This window comes from Myodes glareolus, chromosome 18 (genome assembly GCF_982192425.1).
Source record: "Myodes glareolus chromosome 18, mMyoGla1.1, whole genome shotgun sequence".
Lineage (NCBI taxonomy): Eukaryota > Metazoa > Chordata > Mammalia > Rodentia > Cricetidae > Myodes > Myodes glareolus.
Window position 1 is genome coordinate 53563593 of NC_142043.1, and position 20060 is coordinate 53583652.

The 20060-nt window shown below is 43.6% G+C and overlaps 1 protein-coding gene across 2 annotated transcripts in view; it reads left to right on the top strand.

Annotated features, from left to right (window-relative positions):
• Rtkn2 (rhotekin 2) overlaps positions 1–13587 on the top strand; it is a 66569-nt gene extending 52982 nt beyond the window's left edge. For both annotated transcript variants that reach the window (XM_048451572.3, XM_085679721.2), the window contains exons 10-12: positions 2574–2736; positions 5732–5839; positions 7099–13587. In XM_048451572.3, the coding sequence (XP_048307529.3) occupies positions 2574–2736; positions 5732–5839; positions 7099–7631 (804 nt within the window). In that variant the 3' untranslated portion in view covers positions 7632–13587. The remainder of the gene's footprint in view (positions 1–2573; positions 2737–5731; positions 5840–7098) is intronic.
• Positions 13588–20060: the final 6473 nt, after the last annotated feature.

A 20060-nucleotide genomic window follows, 5' to 3' on the forward strand; every position in this document is an offset into this window, starting at 1 on the left:
CCGGGTGGGAACTCAGCCCACCGTTCCTTCCTTTTACACAGTCTATGTAGTGAGATCCTGTCTCAGAACAAATAAAAGTTTTTCCTTGGAATATCTAAAAACAATAGCAATATTTAATAGCTATTGGAGTTAATGAAGGGCATAGTATTTATCTGTATATTGTTGACTTGTATTTTCTTAGGATATAAATGGTCTGCTTCATCGTTCTCTGCTTAGTGGCTTCATTAGAAGCCATACTTTGTTGAAGGTATAACACTTATATACCAGGAATTCCTTTTTCTTTATTTAGAAGTTGAAATCTACTTAATCCCTCTACAAGAGTAATCAGAAACATGTTGAAGTACAATTGATTGGGGGCAGTCAGTCTCAGCAACAAGAATTTTTCTTTACCCTTCTCTCCAACTTGAATTCAAGCTTCAGTTAGGCTGATAGCAGCATCCTGAAGATTCTTCTAGAGCTTAAGTCACTCTCTGCTGCTGATAACAAACTTTATTTTTAAAGAGATCAGTTGGTTGTTGTTTGGTTGGTTGGGTAGTTGATTGTATGGTTGGTTGTTGTTGATCGGTTGTTGACGGTTAATTGGGTGGTGGTTGTTTGGGTGATGTTGTTTGGGTCGTGGTTGGTTGGGTGGAGGGGTGGTTGGGTGGATTGGATGATTGGCTATTGTAGGTTGGTGGCTTTGGCATTAAAGGATTCCATTTAGTGAGCAGTAGTTTAATTTTTTTATGTTGGATAAATGATTACTTAACTGAGATTGTAATGGAACTTTCTTATGAAAGCTTGGCCTTAGCCTAGGCTTGTTCCCAACTAGCTCTTAAAACTTAACCATCTGTATTCATTTACATTCTTCCATGTGGCTCGTTACCTCTCCTCATTACTGTCCGTCCTACTTCCTCTGCATCTGCCTGGCGAATCCCTCCCCTCAGATTCTTCCCACAGTTCCTATCTCTGCCCTGAAGTTCTACCTGTTCTCTCCTGCCTAGTTATTGGCTGTGCAGCTCTTTATTAAACCAGTCAGGTGAGGAAGGACAGAGAAGACACATCTTCGCACAACTTATTACCTAAAGATGGGAATGTACAAAGACATTGTCACTTTAAAATCATTGTGTTGTCCGTCTGTCCCGTTGCAATCTGGTGACCATCTGCACTCCCTGATTTCCCGTGACCACCAGTCAGACCCATCCCAAGATAGCTGCTGGTTCTTGTATTTTGTCATAATTTCAAAGTTTGAAAGACACATGCAGCAGGCATGTTCCCAGGAATCTAGAATGAAGTCCTCTGGAAATGCATTCCCTGTCTGGTACAGATGGCGTTCAGCTGCCAGGGCTCACCCATCATCCTTCAGGGAATAGAGTTTTCCTTCTAACCCCATTAATTCCCCGATAGTCACGTTATGGTCATTGCAGGTGCATCTCCATGCGGGCTGTTATTTTCTCCCCTCCTAGGTGGTGTGTGTAGCCGCAGACCAGTACACCCTGCACACATTGTAGAAAGCTTTACCGCCTCCTCTAGACGGGACTGTATTCACAGGAGCCTTCAGGAGCTGTGGGTGCTTAAGTGAGACAGCTGGAGTTGAGTTGTGGTCTTAAATATAAACTACAAACTGGACTTTAAAGAATGAAAATAGAAAAAAAACTATATTTTTTTTATCAAATTTGCCACTAAAATTAACTTTACCTACTTTTTCTGAATTGCTTCCGTGGCTCCCATCACGTCTCTCCTGGACAGTGCTGTCCTCAGATGATGGAGAATGGATCTTTTTTCCCAGACTTCATTCCCCCAATATTCTTCCGTCTAAACTGTACAGGGTTGCTGTTACTACTTGCCTGATTAGAACCTGGGGCCTGGCCTCTGAACCATTGTCTAGCACCGTGAATGTCTTGGCAATGTCCTACCTGATACCACTCAGAAAAAGTTGAGTTTCCCAGCAGGAATGAGACCATTGCCCTTACGGGAGAATGTTGTGTTCAACAGTGAAGGAATGACTTGAGCATTGGGATGTCCAAAAACCCTCATGGGCCTTCAGCTGTCACCATTAACAGCGAGCGCCATGAAGTGCATGCTCAGGAAGAAACCCTGTTGTTTTGTAAACTGTTACGTATTTACTACTTTGACCAATAGCACTATAATATGTATGACTATCAGAATAAGGAAGAAACAGACTTGACTGGCTGGATTTTATGACTGCTGGAAATGCAGTTGATATATAATCCACATTAAAGCCATGGCACATTACACTTGCTTTACAGTTATTTTAGTATATGTATAAAAGGCAGGAAACTGAGATCCTAGTGGAAGTTATGTTCTAAGAACATGTAATTTAGAACATACCATATGTGTGTGTGTGTGTGTGTGTGTGTACAGCAAATCCAAAGCTCTTTTAATAAAAATGTCTGGAAGACATTCTAGATTTGAGTTTGAACCCTGAAAATTCTTGAAACGACACATTTTGAATTTCAAACCAGCAGCTGCAGTATTGTACAATTTGCATAAATGGACTGCCTAAGCAATAAAATATTTGCCCATCTCAGAACTACTCTCTGATAAACCACCACCTTCATCTTAATTTTTAGGAAACCACAATTCAGGCCGTAGAAAAGGACCCAAGGAGAATCCATCACTTCTCTGTCGTCAACACTGTGGCCGGGCGAGCCGTGACTCACGTCTTTGCTGCGGACAGCCTAGCGGACCTTCAGGAGTGGATGGGTGCCTTCCGGCAGCATTTCTTTGATCTCAGTAAGCAGATATTTGTATTTTCTAGTAGTGTGTTCACAAGGCTTGGGGAGCTGGACACCGCAGTCCAGATATTAAAATGAATTTTTGTGCCAGGGATGGTTTTCCCCCGAAAACCTTGGTCATGTACCACAAACCTTTTCCAGATAACGAGCATCCATCCTGAGATCATAATGTTGGAAAGAGTCTCCTTTTTAGTCACCAACTAACTGCAGATCTTTCGTGATGGCATCTCATACTTCATCCAGAGACGAGTTTTAGCCCCACGCAGGTCCTTTTCTATCTCAGTAGCACAGTCTAGTGCGGTGCCTAAAGTACATGAGAGTCTCGGGGTTCACTCCCCATTCATGGGAGTCTTGCTCACAGGTAGATTCTTGGCCTTAGTGATAAACCAAGCAGCCTACATGTTATCTGTGATTTTATTTTGAAAATGGAGTCTGTTGACCGTGGCTGTTTCTGATCCATGTAAGCCTCCTGTTGGAGTCAGCCAGTCTTTCACGTCTACAGAATGCTACAGATCTGTGCCATAGAGTGATTTCTAGACGACTGTAAAGAGGGGCACCTGCTGTCGGCTAGCAGTTCCCAGGCCTGCTCTGCTGGGCAGGTGCCAGGGGTGGGGGAAGGTTGGGGAGGAGACAAATAGGTCATGAGTGTGAATATAGCTTGGGGCTCCATGGCCCCGCATGCTTCTCGCAAGGTCCTCATGTGGTAAGCTGCTTGGCTTTATTCTCAAGATGAGAAAAGTGAGACCCAGAGAAGCCTGCGTTTGCAGCATTGAACTAGGGGAGCCCTTCATGGCATCTTCCTTAAGCACCATCCTGAGGCACGTCCGTAAAGGCCTAAGTTCTCCTCTGGGTTTGCGGCTGTCCTGAGTTTCTTTTTGCTGAAGTTACTGCAGACCGTGTGTGCATGGATGACTTTGGTAACAGCGTACATTCTGAGTAAAATTTCAGTTCCTTAGCCTAAGAACTGAAAGAAGTTCTTAGAGTTCTCTTAAGAGTGGAAGACTAAGAAGAAGTTCTTAGAGTTCTCTTAAAAGTGGAAGACTAAGAGACCGAGCTAATCAGGACTCATGAAGAAGCGGTGATGGATATCGATGTGCTTAGCCAGACTAGCCACGGTATAGAGGTGAGGGGCAAGGGGGATATAATTGCTGCCTTAGTATTTGAGAGTTTAAAAAAGAGGCATGACCCTTGTTCTACAGTCAGTAGCTAGGAATGGTGGACCAAAGAGCGAATGTTTAAACAGACAGGGTTTTTTTCCCCAAACATTTGCTATAAATACTGAGTTCCAGGAACAGCTCAGCACAATAGATCATTGTACTAGAGACCATGAACAATGAACAGTTTGGTGGAGACAGACAGACAGACAGCAGGTAGTGACACTCACCATGTAGCCTGACAACCGCAGTTCCATTCCTAGGATCCCTGTGGTAGGAGAGAACCAACTCTTCCAGGTTGTCTCCCTGACCCCCACAGATGCCACGGAATGCACACGCTTACATACACGTGTGTGCATGCTTACACACACACTGAATATGTGTAATAAGGTCACATAGCATTGTGGGAAACCCCCTTCTCTCTAGAGCAGGTTGTCTGAACACAGTGTATCCTGCCTGATATTTACCCCATGTTAACACAGCAGCTATCATGGATTTCTACGTACAGACTTAGTCATGGCAGAACGCTTCCGGTGTGAAACCACCTCTGACATCAGGAGCACATGGGGTGGTTCAGGGTTGTGTGCCCATCTTCAGTGTGGTTAGTGCTGTCTCTAGTACAGCTCCCGGTGCAGAAATCATAGTGCATCTAAGAACGTGGAAAGAGAAATGCTGGCCCATTTCAAATGAATCAATATTTTTTTATTAAATACGATGTTTCTCCCACTGCCACAAAGAAGAAAAGAAATGAGTCTTATATATTTATCTAGAAAGGAAGGAAGTGTGTAAGAGTTCAGCTCCAGCTTCTGGATTCCGACCCTGGGGAGGAACCTTTGCAGCCCTGTCCTGGGTTGTGGGTGTCTGTTTCCTGTTGGTGTGCTGTGTGGTAATTGGCATCATAGTAACCACCCCCACCCCCCCGGAAGGCTTTCGATGTGTCTTAACTAGTTATGGTAATGGATTCAAAACGTAGGCGTTTATCACAATGTGCCATGACAACAGAATGAATATGTAAGTAAGTAGACCTGAAATGTCATTAACATTTTCAGCCATGGAAAACTGTCATGTTGGACGGATTGAATATCCACGTTGAGACTATTAGAAAAAGAATAAGTCACTCGTAGAAGGCATACAGTGTGTCTTCCCTACCTTTCTAGTGATGCGAGATACGGGGTTGTGAGCCCCGTGACTTCTGTGACATCACTGGATGCTCACGTGGTAGGCAGGAATGCAAGTCAGAAAATACCAATCCTTTTTTTTTTTTCTATTCACAGAGAAGAAAGTCTGAAAACCTTAAGGTTTTAAATAGCGAAGCAATGAAAGTAAACATTGATAATGCCCACACTTTGGTATTTTAACTTAACAGTTGAGCTATTAAATAATTCTTATTTCTTAATTAAAATATCCAAATTAGAAGTCTATGAGGACTTGAATTCTGTATTCCTCCTTCCGTCTGACTCCTGGATTGCAATGGGGTTTGTCTTTCAAATGTCTTAAATCCTGGATGTTTTCGTCTAACACGCAGGGTGGAAGTTGTGTGCACTTTGACAGTGAATACGACGTTTAATGTGCTTGCGGCACTAACTGACGGCCTGGGGCTCTTCCTCTCTACCCAGAACTGTGTCTCTCTTAAGGAATCACTCATGAAGAATCAACTTTGTGAATTATACCAGGTTTTTATACAAGCTTCTTGAAAGCTATACTTCATTGATACATTTCCAACATGTGCACACACACACAAACATACAGACACACACACACTGTGCTGACGATATTGGCAGAAAATGAAATCCATGGCTTTACGTTTATATTTCAAACTAGCGTACTTCTTTCTCTTAGGCCAATGGAAGCATTGTTGTGAAGAACTTATGAAAATTGAGATTATGTCGCCACGGAAACCACCTTTGTTCCTGACAAAGGAGGCGACCTCCGTGTACCACGATATGAGTAAGTAGGGCTTGCCTCTTCTGAGCCGCAGGGCAACAGAACCAGCATTGTCCACACACCAGCCGCTCATTCTATTGACATTAAAATGCTAAAATTTTCAGGGCACAATCAAATTGAATAATAAAAAAAGACCATTATTATAGACGGAGGACCTCATGTTTAATAGATGAATTAATACAAAATTAATGAACGCATATTTTTCATAGTTCAAATGCTCACGATCAAGCAGAAAACTTCAGGCTTAAAAGAATAAAGTACTTAGCTTTATATGAAGTTCAGAAAATGTGAACAAACAGATCCTAAGATGTGGTCACGTTCAGTCGTTTTCTGGGTTTGTTCTTTGTTCGTTGTTTGTATTACTGATAAAGACATACTAATGAATGGAAGTGTTCATTCCTGATCAAAAACAACTATTTACATCTAGTTCTTAAGAAATTTGTCTGTCTTAAATTTTTCCATTTCACTCCCAACACTTTGAATTGGTGTTTGATCCTGTAGGGAGGCCTGTGGGATGATTGCTAGCACGCTTATCTGGACGGTAGTGTCAGTTTATCCCACGGCTAATGCCCTTGCAAAGGCGTGTGCGTGTGCGTGCGTGTGTGTGTGTGTGTGTGTGTAACGATCTTAGGTTCCAAGTGATGACTTTAAAGTATCACATCACAGATTTAATCAGCAGACATTTATCGCAGTTTCTTTATTTTTCCCAAGGAAAATTTTACCCAGCATCTTTATCACCAAAATAATGTGAGGGTTTCCAGCTCTTGCCCTGGGGCTTTGGTTTTGGGGGTGAGGATTGTCACATTTTGCTTTGTCTTTCACCGTGAGCAGAGACTTCAGAGGTCGACAGATAAAACTACTGACTCATGACCTCCATCCCTCTTTATATAACAAACTTCCTAGTGGGCAAAATAAAGGTTATTATACAGAAAAGTTACTGTATAATAAATATTTAAGCTAAAAGAATTCAAGAAGCTCTTATATGTGTCCATCTGTGTCCTGTATGTGGGAGCTTACGTATTTCTCATATACTGTGGGTGTTGTATATATATTTAGTGTATAGTACAGTACATTATAGCCTTGTTTTGGGGCTCTCTAAACAAGGTCAGTTCTTCATGTTTTTATTACCTATGCTCCCAAGTGTTTGATAGTCACTGTAAGCAGCATGCTGCTCTGGACGATAATAATAACTTATATGGCTAAAGTACATGTGACTGTTGGATATTTTTTTCCTATGAAGTTTCTTCTTAAAATTCTTGTAGGCATCGATTCACCTGTGAAACTTGAAAGTTTAACTGACATAATACAAAGAAAAATTGGAGAGACGAACGGACAGTTCCTCATTGGTCAGGATGAAGAATCCGCACCACCCCCGTGGGCCGCAGTCTTTGATGGCAACCATGAAATGGTCATCCAGAAGAAAGTAGTGTCCCCCGCAGGCCAACCGGCCCCTGAAGGGAAAAGGAAAAAGAGGCAAGCACCACTTCCTCCTCCTGACCAGCCTCCCTTCAGCGTAAAGACACAAGGTGGTACAGATCAACCCAAGGACAGCAGGACCCAGGCCAGCATCTCCGGAGCCTCGCCTTCAGATCCCAGGCTGTCGTCACAAATGCACCCCTTCCAGAAACCGGTGGCTGCCCCTCGCAAACTTCTCCCTGCCAGGAAGAACAGTTCAGCTGATGGTGAGCACACAGACACAAAAACCAGTTTAGAAGACAAGCCAGTGCCGGCTCCAAGGCAGAAATCCATCAGAGACATTCTGGACCCTCGATCATGGCTGCAAACACAAGTGTAGGCCGTCTGTACTGTCTGAATCGAGCTGTAAAGCTCAGGTCAGAGGCATTATGCGTGTAATGTTATAAAATTGTATAGGAAAAGACCATAGTAATTTCCATAAACCGTTAATAAGCTATTAGATACAAAAAGGTACCTTTTAATAGAGAATTGGATTTCTTTTTTACTTCTCATTTCCAGAATATAAATGATCCCCCCCACCACCCCCAGCAAAGACACAGTTTCTAGACAGTATCCTAATTGTTGGGAGGGCTAATTTATTCCTAAGTTAGTAGCAGGCGGTGAATAAGCAGTAGACAGAGGAAAGCACTGATGTTTCTTTTGGAGAAAGATTGTCTAGTAATGTAGAATGTGTTAAAGACAAGCTGTGTTCTCATTGTGAGAATTTTAATACTTGATGGAATGTTTCAAAGGTTTTATTCAAACCGCAAATTACAGAATCCACCCAAGAAAATTTCCCCCTCAGCTCTCTGGGATCTTCATCTCACGGGCCGCTGCCTCCCCTCTCTTGTTTCCCTTGGTGGTTTATAGGCTTGACCTTTTAAATTCCTGGGATACATTTTAGAATATTAAATTCGTTGTCTTTAAAGGGAATGTGTAATCTGCTCCTCAGCGTCATTTCCGTGATGAGCCCTGAAATCCTGTTGACTCCGCCGCTCCTCAGCGAGGTGCGCACTTGTCAGTGAGGGATGTGGATGTGAAATGGTCCACTCTGCTCCGCTGGCTGTACCGTGATAATCCCCACTGTACCCTCTAGAATTCGGGGAGGCAAGTAGCTCATGGGGTACTTATTTTAAAAAGCAGATGACAGATTCAAAATTTATCAGAAAAGTTGACCATACTCATTTTCAGAATTAATCCTTTTTCAATTTTTAAATTAGATTTCCCTTTTTGAGTAAGAGTTGATGTCTGTTATTGATATTATTCATGAAAAGTCATATTCAGTAATCACGTTGGCATCACTTCCATAGGAGGGAATTAACAAAGCAACTAATCATAGTGACCTAGACAGGATTATGAGTTGAATGGGGGATAAATAACAAGAGGATGAATATCCTAAATGGACAAAAAGAAAAATCCACTTTTAATAATCACTTTTTGGGGTTTTTTTTGGTTGTTTGTTTCTTAAAGTAACTTTTTTATTTTTATTTGGAAAAAAAAATCCTCATCTGGAAAAAGGAGCCCAAAACAAGTAGTAACCCAGAGTTCTACTCGGGAGGACCCTCCCAAGAAGGAGGATGAGCAGAGCCCGCTGCTCACCCCAACTGTCATGTCCTAGTTTTTCCGGCAGCAAAGTGAGCATCCCCAGGCACAGAACCTCACGTGCCACATTTTGGTTAATAAGATGTGCCACAAAATTTGAAGCAGTCAGGCAAAGTTGCTTACCATTCTTTCGCTATCCTTCCCAGAACTTAAGAATTAGGCTCTTGAGGATTAGTTCTCCACAATCTGGGGATTTTGAGTTGACCACAGCCCACAAAGCCGCATAAACACGAGTGAAGTGAAGAACCTGGCCAGCAGCCTCTGCCGGTTTTCTTGAAGGAGCTCTTGGTCTTGGCTAATCACACTTACATTGGAGATGTAGACTTTGTTAATGAGGCCATTGATTGATCCCTTCAGGGCCTCCCAGCTCATCCTCTGATAGGCTAGGCTGTCTTCATCTGTGATCTGCTCCAGCAACACCCTGAGTTTTGCGGGAGGAATAGACGCTCCCCCTCTTCAGGTGAGCAGCGAATCCCTCTTATCCTCCTTCTTTGTGAAGGTCTTGAGTAGAACTGGGTTAATGCTTTCTCTGGGCTCCTTTTTCCAGGAGATGAGAATTTCCGGAACTATTTCGATCTGCGTCTCTTTCCCTGATTTTTCTTAATCCCTACCTTTGACTCCCGCTATCATCATGAGAACACCCTCTTCTTGAACGCTCAGAGACAGGCTGTAATCAGTGTAATCTCTATTCGTGGGGGGGGGACCTTGCTTGTTCTGCGTATCTGTCTTCTGGGGAGGAGTTCCGGGGGCGTGAACTGTGGCTCTCCCTTCTGTCGTGACCAGAGGAGTGTTTCATGGGTGCCGTACTATTTTTCATTTCTCTAGTGTCAGTTGACCAAACAAACTGGATTCCTCAAGTTGGTTCCAGGAACAAGTCCTCAATGGTCTGAGTTCCTTGAGAATTTTCATTTTCTACCTCCACGCATCACCTCTGCTGAATCCACAGAACAAAGGGGCGATCCTGTCCCGATGGATCCTCAGACAGGATGCTGTCTCTTCAAAACCTCAGATTGGATGTCCAGTAACCCTTTTTTATAAACGAGAACAGCAAATAATTTTAAAATGCCGTCAGCATTTCCAAGCAAACCTTGTCAGAAGGTGTCACCCTCGGTCCTGAGGCTCTAGGGACCTCCCACGCCTTAACTGTCCCTGTGCGCCATCAGGCTGTAGGAAGTAAACCTCAGCTAGAGCAGCATCAGAACTCCATCAGCGTGCAATGAACGCTGGACCAACAAAAGCATTAATGGAAACTTTCATCATTTTTAAGTAGCGGAGGGGGATATTTTCTTGGTCTGTTTTTTTTTTTTTTTTTTTTTTTTTGCTGTCGTTGTTTTGTTTTTCTCTACACTGTGCTGTGACTGCCAGGCAATAAATGCACTATTACTTGGCCAACACACCCAGGAACAGTGACTCATTAAGTCTCTCTCTGGGGTCGGTGACACCAGAGCAGACAGCCCCCTTGGTGAAGGTAGAACAATGGGTAAAGACTCCTACACCCATGGAAGTCTGTAAATTGATGTGGGTTTTGTTTTGTTCTTGTTTTTGTTTAACTGAAAGGTTCTCAAAAGTCTTGGTGGTGATCGCCATTTCAATAAACCAGACTCTTAAGTTATGTTATTGTTCAGAATGCCTTTTCCAAGCCCTCGCTGCTCTCTCCAGCAATGTCTATGAACTGTTAGTACCGCTTCTCTGTCGGTTTGTTTGCTTTTGTTTTTGTTCAGAGATGCTGCTGGCAAAATTACTTCTGGTCACTGGCACCCAAGTGTCCCCGCCCCCACCCCCCAGTGCCCTTCACCGGCTGTGTTCCTTTATTACAAGCCAGGACTTCAGTATACGCCTCGCCTTCCAATTTCTTGTTCAAGCTGCAACCAGAAGAGTTTGGGTTGCGCAGGACAGAGACACATTCCTGGAGATCCTAGAGGAGCCGTGTCCTCGGAGGGAGGGGAGCTTTGAACCAGGTCTGAAATCAGGCTCCTGCCCAGAGCCCCGTGAGTGTGAGTGACGCCCTCCCCAGCCCCACCCGTTTCCGGAGGATCAGCTCTGTGTCACTCTGCTCCTTAGGTGCTAGTTCACCTGCGCCCTGCCCCGCATAACAGAAGTTAGGACAGAGTTGCTTTTTCTTTCTTCCTCCTCTCCTAACTCTTCCCACCTTCCCTCTCCCGCTTCTCTCTTTCCCTCACAACCCAAACATATCTGAAGATGCTGACTTAAGAACTGCCGAGGAATTTTTTCCGAAGGACTTTCTCGTTTACTGAGCTACACCGACCAGCGATGGAGGGGCATGCCACGTGACGTGAAAGGTGCCACCGCTTTATGAGAACTGGTCCTTACATGTCCTTCCAGTTCACTTCACATCGTGATAGAACTGTAATTGGGGACACTTCATAGAAAATAGCTATTTTAAATTACGGTACTTCTGATGATGGGGCGCTAACGCCTTGGGCAATTGCATCCGCATCTCAAGGTCTAGGGTATAAATTACAACAGCATTTGCAGTGGTATCATTTTTAATTGCTGCAAAAATACAGTAATTTTCTCATTTTAACATCTTTCAGAGAGAGAGAGAGAGAACTTTTTTATATATAATGTAAATACACTCTTTTCAGACTGAAACCTCTCAAAATACCAAGCACGGCAGCGCTTGCTGACTTCACGACATCTTAACTGTACTCCTCCATACACCGCTCTTTTCAGACAGATATGGCTGCATGTGGAAAACTCCGCCCATTCCTTATCAATACCCGCCCCTGCCCTTTAGGATAAAATATCTCTCACTTGGTACTGTTTGTTAAGCATGAATCGGAGCTGTCTTGGCTTGGAGACAACCTGTGTAAGGTAGGTAGGTAGGTAGGTGGCGATATCCAATCTTTTAGGGACCTCAGTCACCTACTGTGAAGTTAATGAGTTCAGCCCAAAATGAAATTATAGGGGCGTTTGGTGTAGTTTATGTTAAATGCCATCCAAAGGCAGTCATCTGTGCAGCCACAGCAGGGACAGCCATGTTAGAGAGGCAGCAGATGCTCGGAGCAAGGGGGGAGGGGGAGAGAAAGACGGAGGCTCTGCGGTGAGATGCATTGCCTGGTCAGAACTTCCAGAACTCATTGCTGTGTTCAAGAGTGGGCTGATGGATAGCAGTGAGGCTGTAATTAATGACTATTTGCATCCTGGCAGTTAAGTTTCAAAAGCATTTCTATTTTTAAGTGTGTGTGTGTGTGTGTGTGTGTGTGTGTGAGAGAGAGAGAGAGAGAGAGAGAGAGAGAGAGAGAGAGAGACTTGCACACATACCATTGTGCCAATGGAGGCCAGAGGGGGTCATCAGACTCCCCTGGATCACAGATGAGCCTCCCAATGCAAGTGACAAAGAACTGAACCTGGGTCCTCTGCAGGAGCAGCAAATGTTCTTAGCCCCTGAGCCATCGATCCAGCCTGAAAGATGTGTTAACTGCTTCGTTGCTAATAATAGTTCTATGACACCGTTGTTCAGAATTCTGAGTTTTCCTAGCTAACCCTGGGGAAAATGCCACTTTTGAGTTTCTTGAAGGATTTGTTTGTTTTTTTTTAACATGATATTCATTTGTTTATTTGTAAAGGTGCGTGTGCCACCACCTACATATGGAAGCACTTGACAATGTGGCAGTCACCTCTCTCTCTCTCCTTCCACCAAGTGGGTCCTTTCAACTGAGCTCAGATCCTTGAGTTTGGCGGCAAGCACCTTTATCCGTCGAGCCCTCTAGCCAGCCCCACCTTTGAGTTTTTTAAAAGGCAAGATTTCATTTGAAAGTGGATTACATTATGTGTTTATAATATTAGCAGTGTTTATTTAATTATATATGGGTCAAATGTCTGGATTCAAGTAATATTAATTGTATCAAATGTTTTCTTAAGGTCAAAAAGGAAGCCTAAGTCGCATGATTAAAACTTGAGTGATAATTAAAGAACGTGATTCATGAAGATGTCTTCTGAGGTTCTCCCTCCGGGCTGAACTAATAGAGATGGATGGACAGTTAGCTGCTGAGGGAAAGCCAGCTTCGGGTATTAGGAAACCCATCATCAGGCCTTTTGAGGTCCTTAATAGTTAAGTATTTGCATGAAATTGCTAGCAAAGTGTGTACTCCAAAAAGTCTTTTGTACCTGCTTTTAATTTATCAAGCCACTAAGAAATACCTTGTTTTAATTCGCCTCCTTCCCACATAATGTATTCTCTGGGAGCACTTCAGGTGGAGAGAAGAGGCCTCTCCTGCTTCAAGTTTCCAATCTCACTATTTTATTTCTGAGTGTGTTGTAGGATCAGAAGTCCTCTACATTTCTTTCTAAAACAAAACAAAAACAAATTTCCATTTCTCTCAGAGGCTAACTAATCAGTGAGCGTAGATAGAAGCAGAGGTCCTTAAGGTTGAACAAATCAAAAAGAAAAAAGAAAAAAATAATAAACTGTTACGGAAATGTCTGAAAGTGTTTTTCCTCCTGTGAGTATAGGAAAGGGCCTGATTCTGGCGTGTTTAACAATTAACCAGTACCGTGCAGAAAATTATGTTTTCAATGGATAGCAATTTGCTTTGGGGAAATATGGTGCTCTCTTACCTTGAGTACTGAAGGGGAGGTCGGCTGAAAAGGAGTGTGTCTGTGTAATTATACCCTGTCTCAAACCACAAACGTGTGTCAAGACACTAAAATAAATCCTGGTAAAAGTGGAAGAGTTGTTTCTTATATCAAAATATCTACAGGAAAGAAAACCAGTAGGGCTGGGGAGATGGCTCAGTGGGCATGAGGACCTGAATTCAGTCATAAACAGCTTGGCTGAGCCATGTGTGCCTGTAACCCCAACATTTGGGATCAGAGACAAGAAGATCCTGAGAGCTCACTGGCATAAACCATAAGTTTCTGGTCCAGTAGAGACCCTAACTCAAGGCGGTAAGGCAGGCAGGAAGCAGTAGAGGAAGATTCTTGACGTCCTCCTCTGGCCTCCTAATGAGCAAATGTAACACACACACACACACACACACACACACACACACTGAATTTCCTTTTGGGGTTTGTGAATGGGTACATTTTTGTAGGGCTTATCTGAATACTGTTTTAACTTAGCCTAGGATCTTTACCATTTTTCACTGAAAGAAGTATTGAGAATGACCAGCCTAACCTCATGTATTAAAACTAGTAGATTGTATATGAAATACAGGCCTGCACGCTAAGACCTGCGATGGATTTTCTGTCCTTAAGTCAGTTTTCTTTAAACTGTGTGTGTGTGTGTGTGTGTGTGTGTGTCTACATGGGTTCATGCACATACATGAATAAATACCCAAGAAGTCCAGAAGAAGGTATGGGATCTCCTAGGGCTGGAATTACAGGTGGTTATGAGCTACTGTGTGGTTGCTAGAAGCTGAACTCGGGTCCTCTGCAGCAGCAGTGTGTTCACATTCCCGGTTCAACTTCAACAATATGTTCTTGAAGCCTGGGAACAGATTTTATACTTTCAATGAGAGTTGCCTGGTCTTGAGCTTAGTGAAGGCATTCTTTGATTCTCTGGGAGAATCCAATAGATTTTCAATAAAGTATCCCACTTAGGTTTCCCCTTTGACTTCAGTTCTATACATGGGTTTCTACCTGAAGAAATTAATTTCTTCAGGTTTATACCTGAAGAAATGAAGGCCAGGGGGCTGGAGAGATGGCTCAGCAGTTAAGAGCATTGCCTGCTCTTCCAAAGGTCCTGAGTTCAATTCCCGGCAACCACATGGTGGCTCACAACCATCTATAATGAGGTCTGGTGCCCTCTTCTGGCCTGCAGGCATACACGCAGAACACTGTATACATAATAAGTAAATATTTAAACAAAGCAAAAAAGAAATGAAGGCCACTGGAAACACCATGATGAAGACCAAATTACACTCCACGGGCCAGTCTAAACGCTACTTCTTCCCATCCATCCTCCAGACAAATACGAGATAGAGTGGATTCCCTTTTGTTCACCTATCTAGCGATGCTTTCGGCAGCCTTGTGTTTAAGTCAGTTTTGGGTCTACCCAGATCCTCCCTCTGCCCACACCAGTTGTCATCACATCTGTGACAGCACTGGGCGGAGCTTCCTGCCAAGATGGATTTTTAGTTCCGCTCTATGTAGATGGCACACTACTGTGAGAAGGAGTTTGGAAGAGTCGGGATGTACATGTCGCTGTCGTGTATACCGTGGGTGTCGGTATCTGGGAGAGAGTGTAAACATTTGTCCTAGGTACTGATGGATGATGCTCATATCCTGTGCTGGTTGCGGCTGTCCATGCCTCCAGGGGTTCCTCGGGAAAGGTGGTGATGGCTGTACCACCACCCCACGGAGGACATATGTGCCTGGGCTGTTTACCTGCGTCAGAGACTAGCAGAGGCTCATTTGCCGGGCCCTGTCCCAAGAACATCAAGCTGGGTGCTATAGGTTTTCCAGACCAGAGAAATTGGCAGCTGTTCCTGGTCTCTTACTGATTAGGAAGTTTAAAAGGTGAATAAATAGCTTGTCCAAAGTGCTGTGGCTTAATGATAAACTAGAATCCACTTTCCTTTGTTTGTAAACGGATGACTCTTTCCACCCACGCGGCCGTGCTGGTGTGTCAGCTTTTCCTATAGCTTGCCTTATTTTCTAGAACTGACATTCATGGTTTGCTATGTAGTCCAGCTTATCCTACTTTCCTTCTACCATGTGGATCCTGGGGCTCGAACTGAGCTCATCAGACTTGGTGGCAAGTGTCTTACCCTCTGAGAGCTCTCACCAGCCCTGTGCCAATGCCAGCTTTTTTTCTTTTTAAGCTAAAGAGTGAGACATTAAGTTGTATCCCTAACGGATACCTCAGTAGGACCGAGTTGACCACTTCTCTTCTTTGTAGGGAAGGTGAAGGAGAGGCCTGGAAGCTTGTAGAAGGTGGTGCTTAGGAATGAGAAGATCAAAGAGAGCAAAGGGCAGGAACCTAGGGCAAAACTCAGATGCATGCATGTCCAACAGCGTAAAATGGACTTTGTTTCTCTCTGAGGGAAACCAATCTCTCTCCCCCTCTCTCCCTATCTGCCATACCAAAGTCTTTCTTTAGTCTATTACAAGAAGAAAAAAAAAACAGTACAAGCTTTTTGGGGAGAGTAAATTTAATTGTGGGATATCCTTCATCTACACAGAAAGCAGCCCAAGAATTAACGTTCCACGAAACCTTGATGATAGAATTCCCCTTTTGACTGATTTCAGCCCAAAACAGTCACTAAAATAGTAATAGGCATCAGAAGGTGTTGGGCCAATTGTATCACAATTGTTTTGACCAACATCAATGGAAAGACTTTAAGTTCGCTGCCATGGATTTTCTGAAACTCATTGAACACACACTGTAAGAACCAGTGTGGGTAGGGTGTCTAATGACTGCACCGCCTTCATCCCTGTTGTCTGTGGGTCTCTGCTCACTGCCAGGGTGTTTGAAGATGGAGGATGGAGGCCAGTCTCTAACCTCGAGGGATTTCAAATTAGTTAGACTGATTCTCGGAGTTCAGTTCTAGTATCAGGAGGAAACAAAGCTGTTTTTACAATCAGTCACCTGCAGTAAAATTATTTTACTGTGTGCTTTTGCCCCTCCCCAGCTTTGTTCCCAAATAATATTGTTTAGACCTTCACTAAATAAGATCGCATCAGAGGAGGAAGTGAGAAGCATTTGTCAGCCATGATCTATGGTGCTTCTCCCACCCCCTCCCCAGACTCTCAGCAGTTTCTTTGGGGGACTTTTACATCTCCCAGAATAGATTGAAGAACACTGGTTTAATGATATTTGACCAGTCTTCCTACCTCCCCAAGGCAGGGTTTCTCTCTGTAGCCCTGGCTGACCTGGAACTCACTGTATAGAGCAGGCTGGCCTTGAACTCATAAATCTGTGTCTGCTTCCCGAGTACTGGGACTAACGGTGTGCACCACCACTGCCCAGCTTCTTACTCAGTCCTAATGAAGTAATTACATTAGCTGCTCAGTAGAGAAGCTGATAGCTGTAGTGTGACTAACTCCCCTCTTCCTGGTTGCAAAGAACCTTCTAGAGCCCCACATTTTGACTACTTAGTGCTAAACTATTCAGTTGAAAACCCTTAATGCTTGTTTCAATAAAACACTACATACACAGGGAAAAAAACATTTTTCATTTTTTTAAAAAAAATGGGGTTTTTTTTTTCTTTTGAAACAGAATCTCATGTAGCCCAGGCTAGCCTGGAATCTACCATCCTTTTGCCTCCCCAGTACTGTAAAAACAGATACCACCACCCTGGCAAGCATAGATTTTTCAATAAGGACAAGCAATCTTGGGACTGGGGAGACAGCTTTGATGTATGAGTTCTTGCTATACAAGCATGAGGACCGGTGTCAGGTTCCCCCAGCCCCTGTCAAAATTGAATGCATCCAAACACATCTGTAACCTCAGCACTGGCTGGCAGTGGTGGCGGGATTGCCACAGCTTGCTGGCCACCAGGCTGGCCATTCTACCCTGTCTTCCACGTGTGTGCGCACACACCTGTACTCAAATACATATACCACACACATATACACACAAAATAATTTAACACAAAATCTTAAAGCTATTTCATTTCATCTCACAGATGTGGCTTGTGTGACTTTTAATTAGGGATTCCAGGGGAAGGCGGAGCATCCTAATGGTTTAGTCCCCCTGCATCTCTGTGGAAGGCAGAGTCGCTCCTTCCTCACATCAAGGGTTCCCTTTGTCTGCCTCACTTAAAGCGATATTTCGTTTACCCATAGCAGGAGAGAACAAGTGCGAACTGCAGATGCACAGTTGCTATAACGACCCTTAACTGGAGGATGGAGAAAGGAACCTTTCTTTCAATCCCTCATTGTCCAGCCAGCCACATTCCGTGAAAACTTGAACTGAATTGTAGAAGATTCCCAAATGCAGAACAGTAAGCACATGTGTTAAGAACAGCAGAGAGAGGGACAGAGAGACAGAGTGTGTGTGTTTTGGAAGGAGGGTCCCAGAAGGAAGCCAAGCACAGATAACTGACAATCATGTTTTTAGAAACGACTGACTTTTCTCATGTTCAGCACATCTTACAGTCTTATAGCAAGAGTCTAGCGGCCCCCACAAGCTGGCCTTCAGCTGGCCAATTTAAGCATGTTAAGGCCTAGACCTTATAATGTGGTACCAAAAAGGCCTTAACCCAGCATGTTATCAACTATTTGAAGTCCCAAGGAGATAGTAAGTTGTTGTAAGGAGGCCGCTTGTTCATTTCCTGGCCGCCCAGCAGCTCAGACCCGAAATAACGACACAGAAACTATATTATTTTAAACCGCTGCTTGGCCCATTAGCTCTAGTTTCTTATTGGCTAACTCTTATATCTTAATCCATTTTTAGTAGTCTGTGTATTGACACGTTGCTGTGGTTTACCGGGTAAAGTTCTGGCACCTGTCTCAGGCAGAGCTACATGGCTTCTCCTTACTCTGCCTCCTTTCTCCCAGCATTCAGTTTAGTCCCCCCCACACACACCTAAGTTCTGCCCTATCAACAGGCCAAGGCAGTTTCTTTATTCACCAATGGTATTCACAGCATACAGAGGGCAATCCCACATCAGTAAACATTCAATTGCTCAATAAATGACTGTTACTTTGACTATGATTATTACCCCAACCCTAGTCATTGTTATATGCACAAGACAGCAGATAGGCTGTGTAGGAAACTTTCAACTTTAAGGCTGGTGGGGAGTTAGGGGTTGGTAAGTTTAGCAGTACCATCAGTTCAGATGTCTGCTTATCCAGGTCTCTCCCTAAATAGATCAAAACCAAAAGCATCCCTGTATGATGTCACTCTCTTAACTAGGAAGTGAGTCTCAATATCTTTGTCAATGGCTTTGAAACATTTGGGGAAACAGATGTATTTACTATTGAAAGATAAGATGAAAGTTATTGGTACCCAGAACTGACATGAGGAACATGAGTGTCAGATGGGGGAGTCGAAGGCAGTGAGGAAGATCTTAGCAAGAACTTCTGTGTGTGGTGACCACCTAGCAGCTAATGGTTGGTTTACTGTGAAGTCAGACACATGGTTTGCCAGTGAGTGGTGAGGTTTATTTTCTATTGATTTTTATTTGTATATGTGTGTATATTTGTGTGTGTGTGCGTGTGTGTGCAGTGCTCACAGGGATCAGAAGAGGGCTTCAGATGCCCAAGTAACTGTAGTCATCCCTTGTGGATGCTGGGAACAGAATTTGGGTCCTCTACAAGAGCAGCAAATGCATCTAATTGTTGAGCAAGCCATCTCCCCAGCCCTGGAGTGGTAAGCTTCTTAAATGAGCATTAGCCAAAAGAAATCTCCAGAAAACAAGACTTCCATTTTCTGTTCAGTCATCCAAATGCCTGTTTGCTCTCCTAACTCATCTCTTGTTTGAGATCATTGCAAACTAATTATAAAATGTGAACAGAATATTAGCATCTTGGTACACTTGCTTATTGAGCCGTCTTTCTCCGGAGTAAATGTAATTCCTTAATCGTAGTACTTAGGAGCTCCTTGAGCAAAGAATATACCTCGAAGGCAATCCAGTTTCTCTCACAGGGAGAAGCCATGTCCCAGCCTGGGATTAGCTAGCCTCTGACTGATATGTACATTATTCTGTTTTTGTGTGTTGTATATGTGTACATGCTTGTGTGTGTGTGCAAGAGTGTGGCCAGAGAGTCAGTTGTCATCCTCAGTTGCTCTCCAGCTTAGGTTTTGGAACAAGGTCTCTCACTGAACCTGGAGCTCACCAATGTGGGTAGCGTGACTAGCCAGTGGGCTTCAGGACCCTCCCGTCGCTTACCCATCTGCGCTAGGCTAGGATTACAGGTGCAGACAGTCATGCAGTTTTTATACGGGTCCTGGGCATTCAAACTCTGGCCTTTATGCTTCAGTGACAGTAACAGGCAGTTTACAGCCATCTTCATTTTATTTTCAGGTATTTTTTTTAAAGAAAATTTAGCCATGTTTCTGATAAATTTTAGTTCTAAGAAGTTCCCTTACTTATCCAGAATCCATCTTCTTGAAACCAGCAACACTTTATACAAACAGCCTGTATACCTCTTGACTGGCCAATTTCTGAGTTTTTCCTCAGGTGACTTTCTCAAAAGAGTACTTGTCTTACGGTTACTATTGCTATGATGAAGCATCATGACCTAAGGCGGGAAG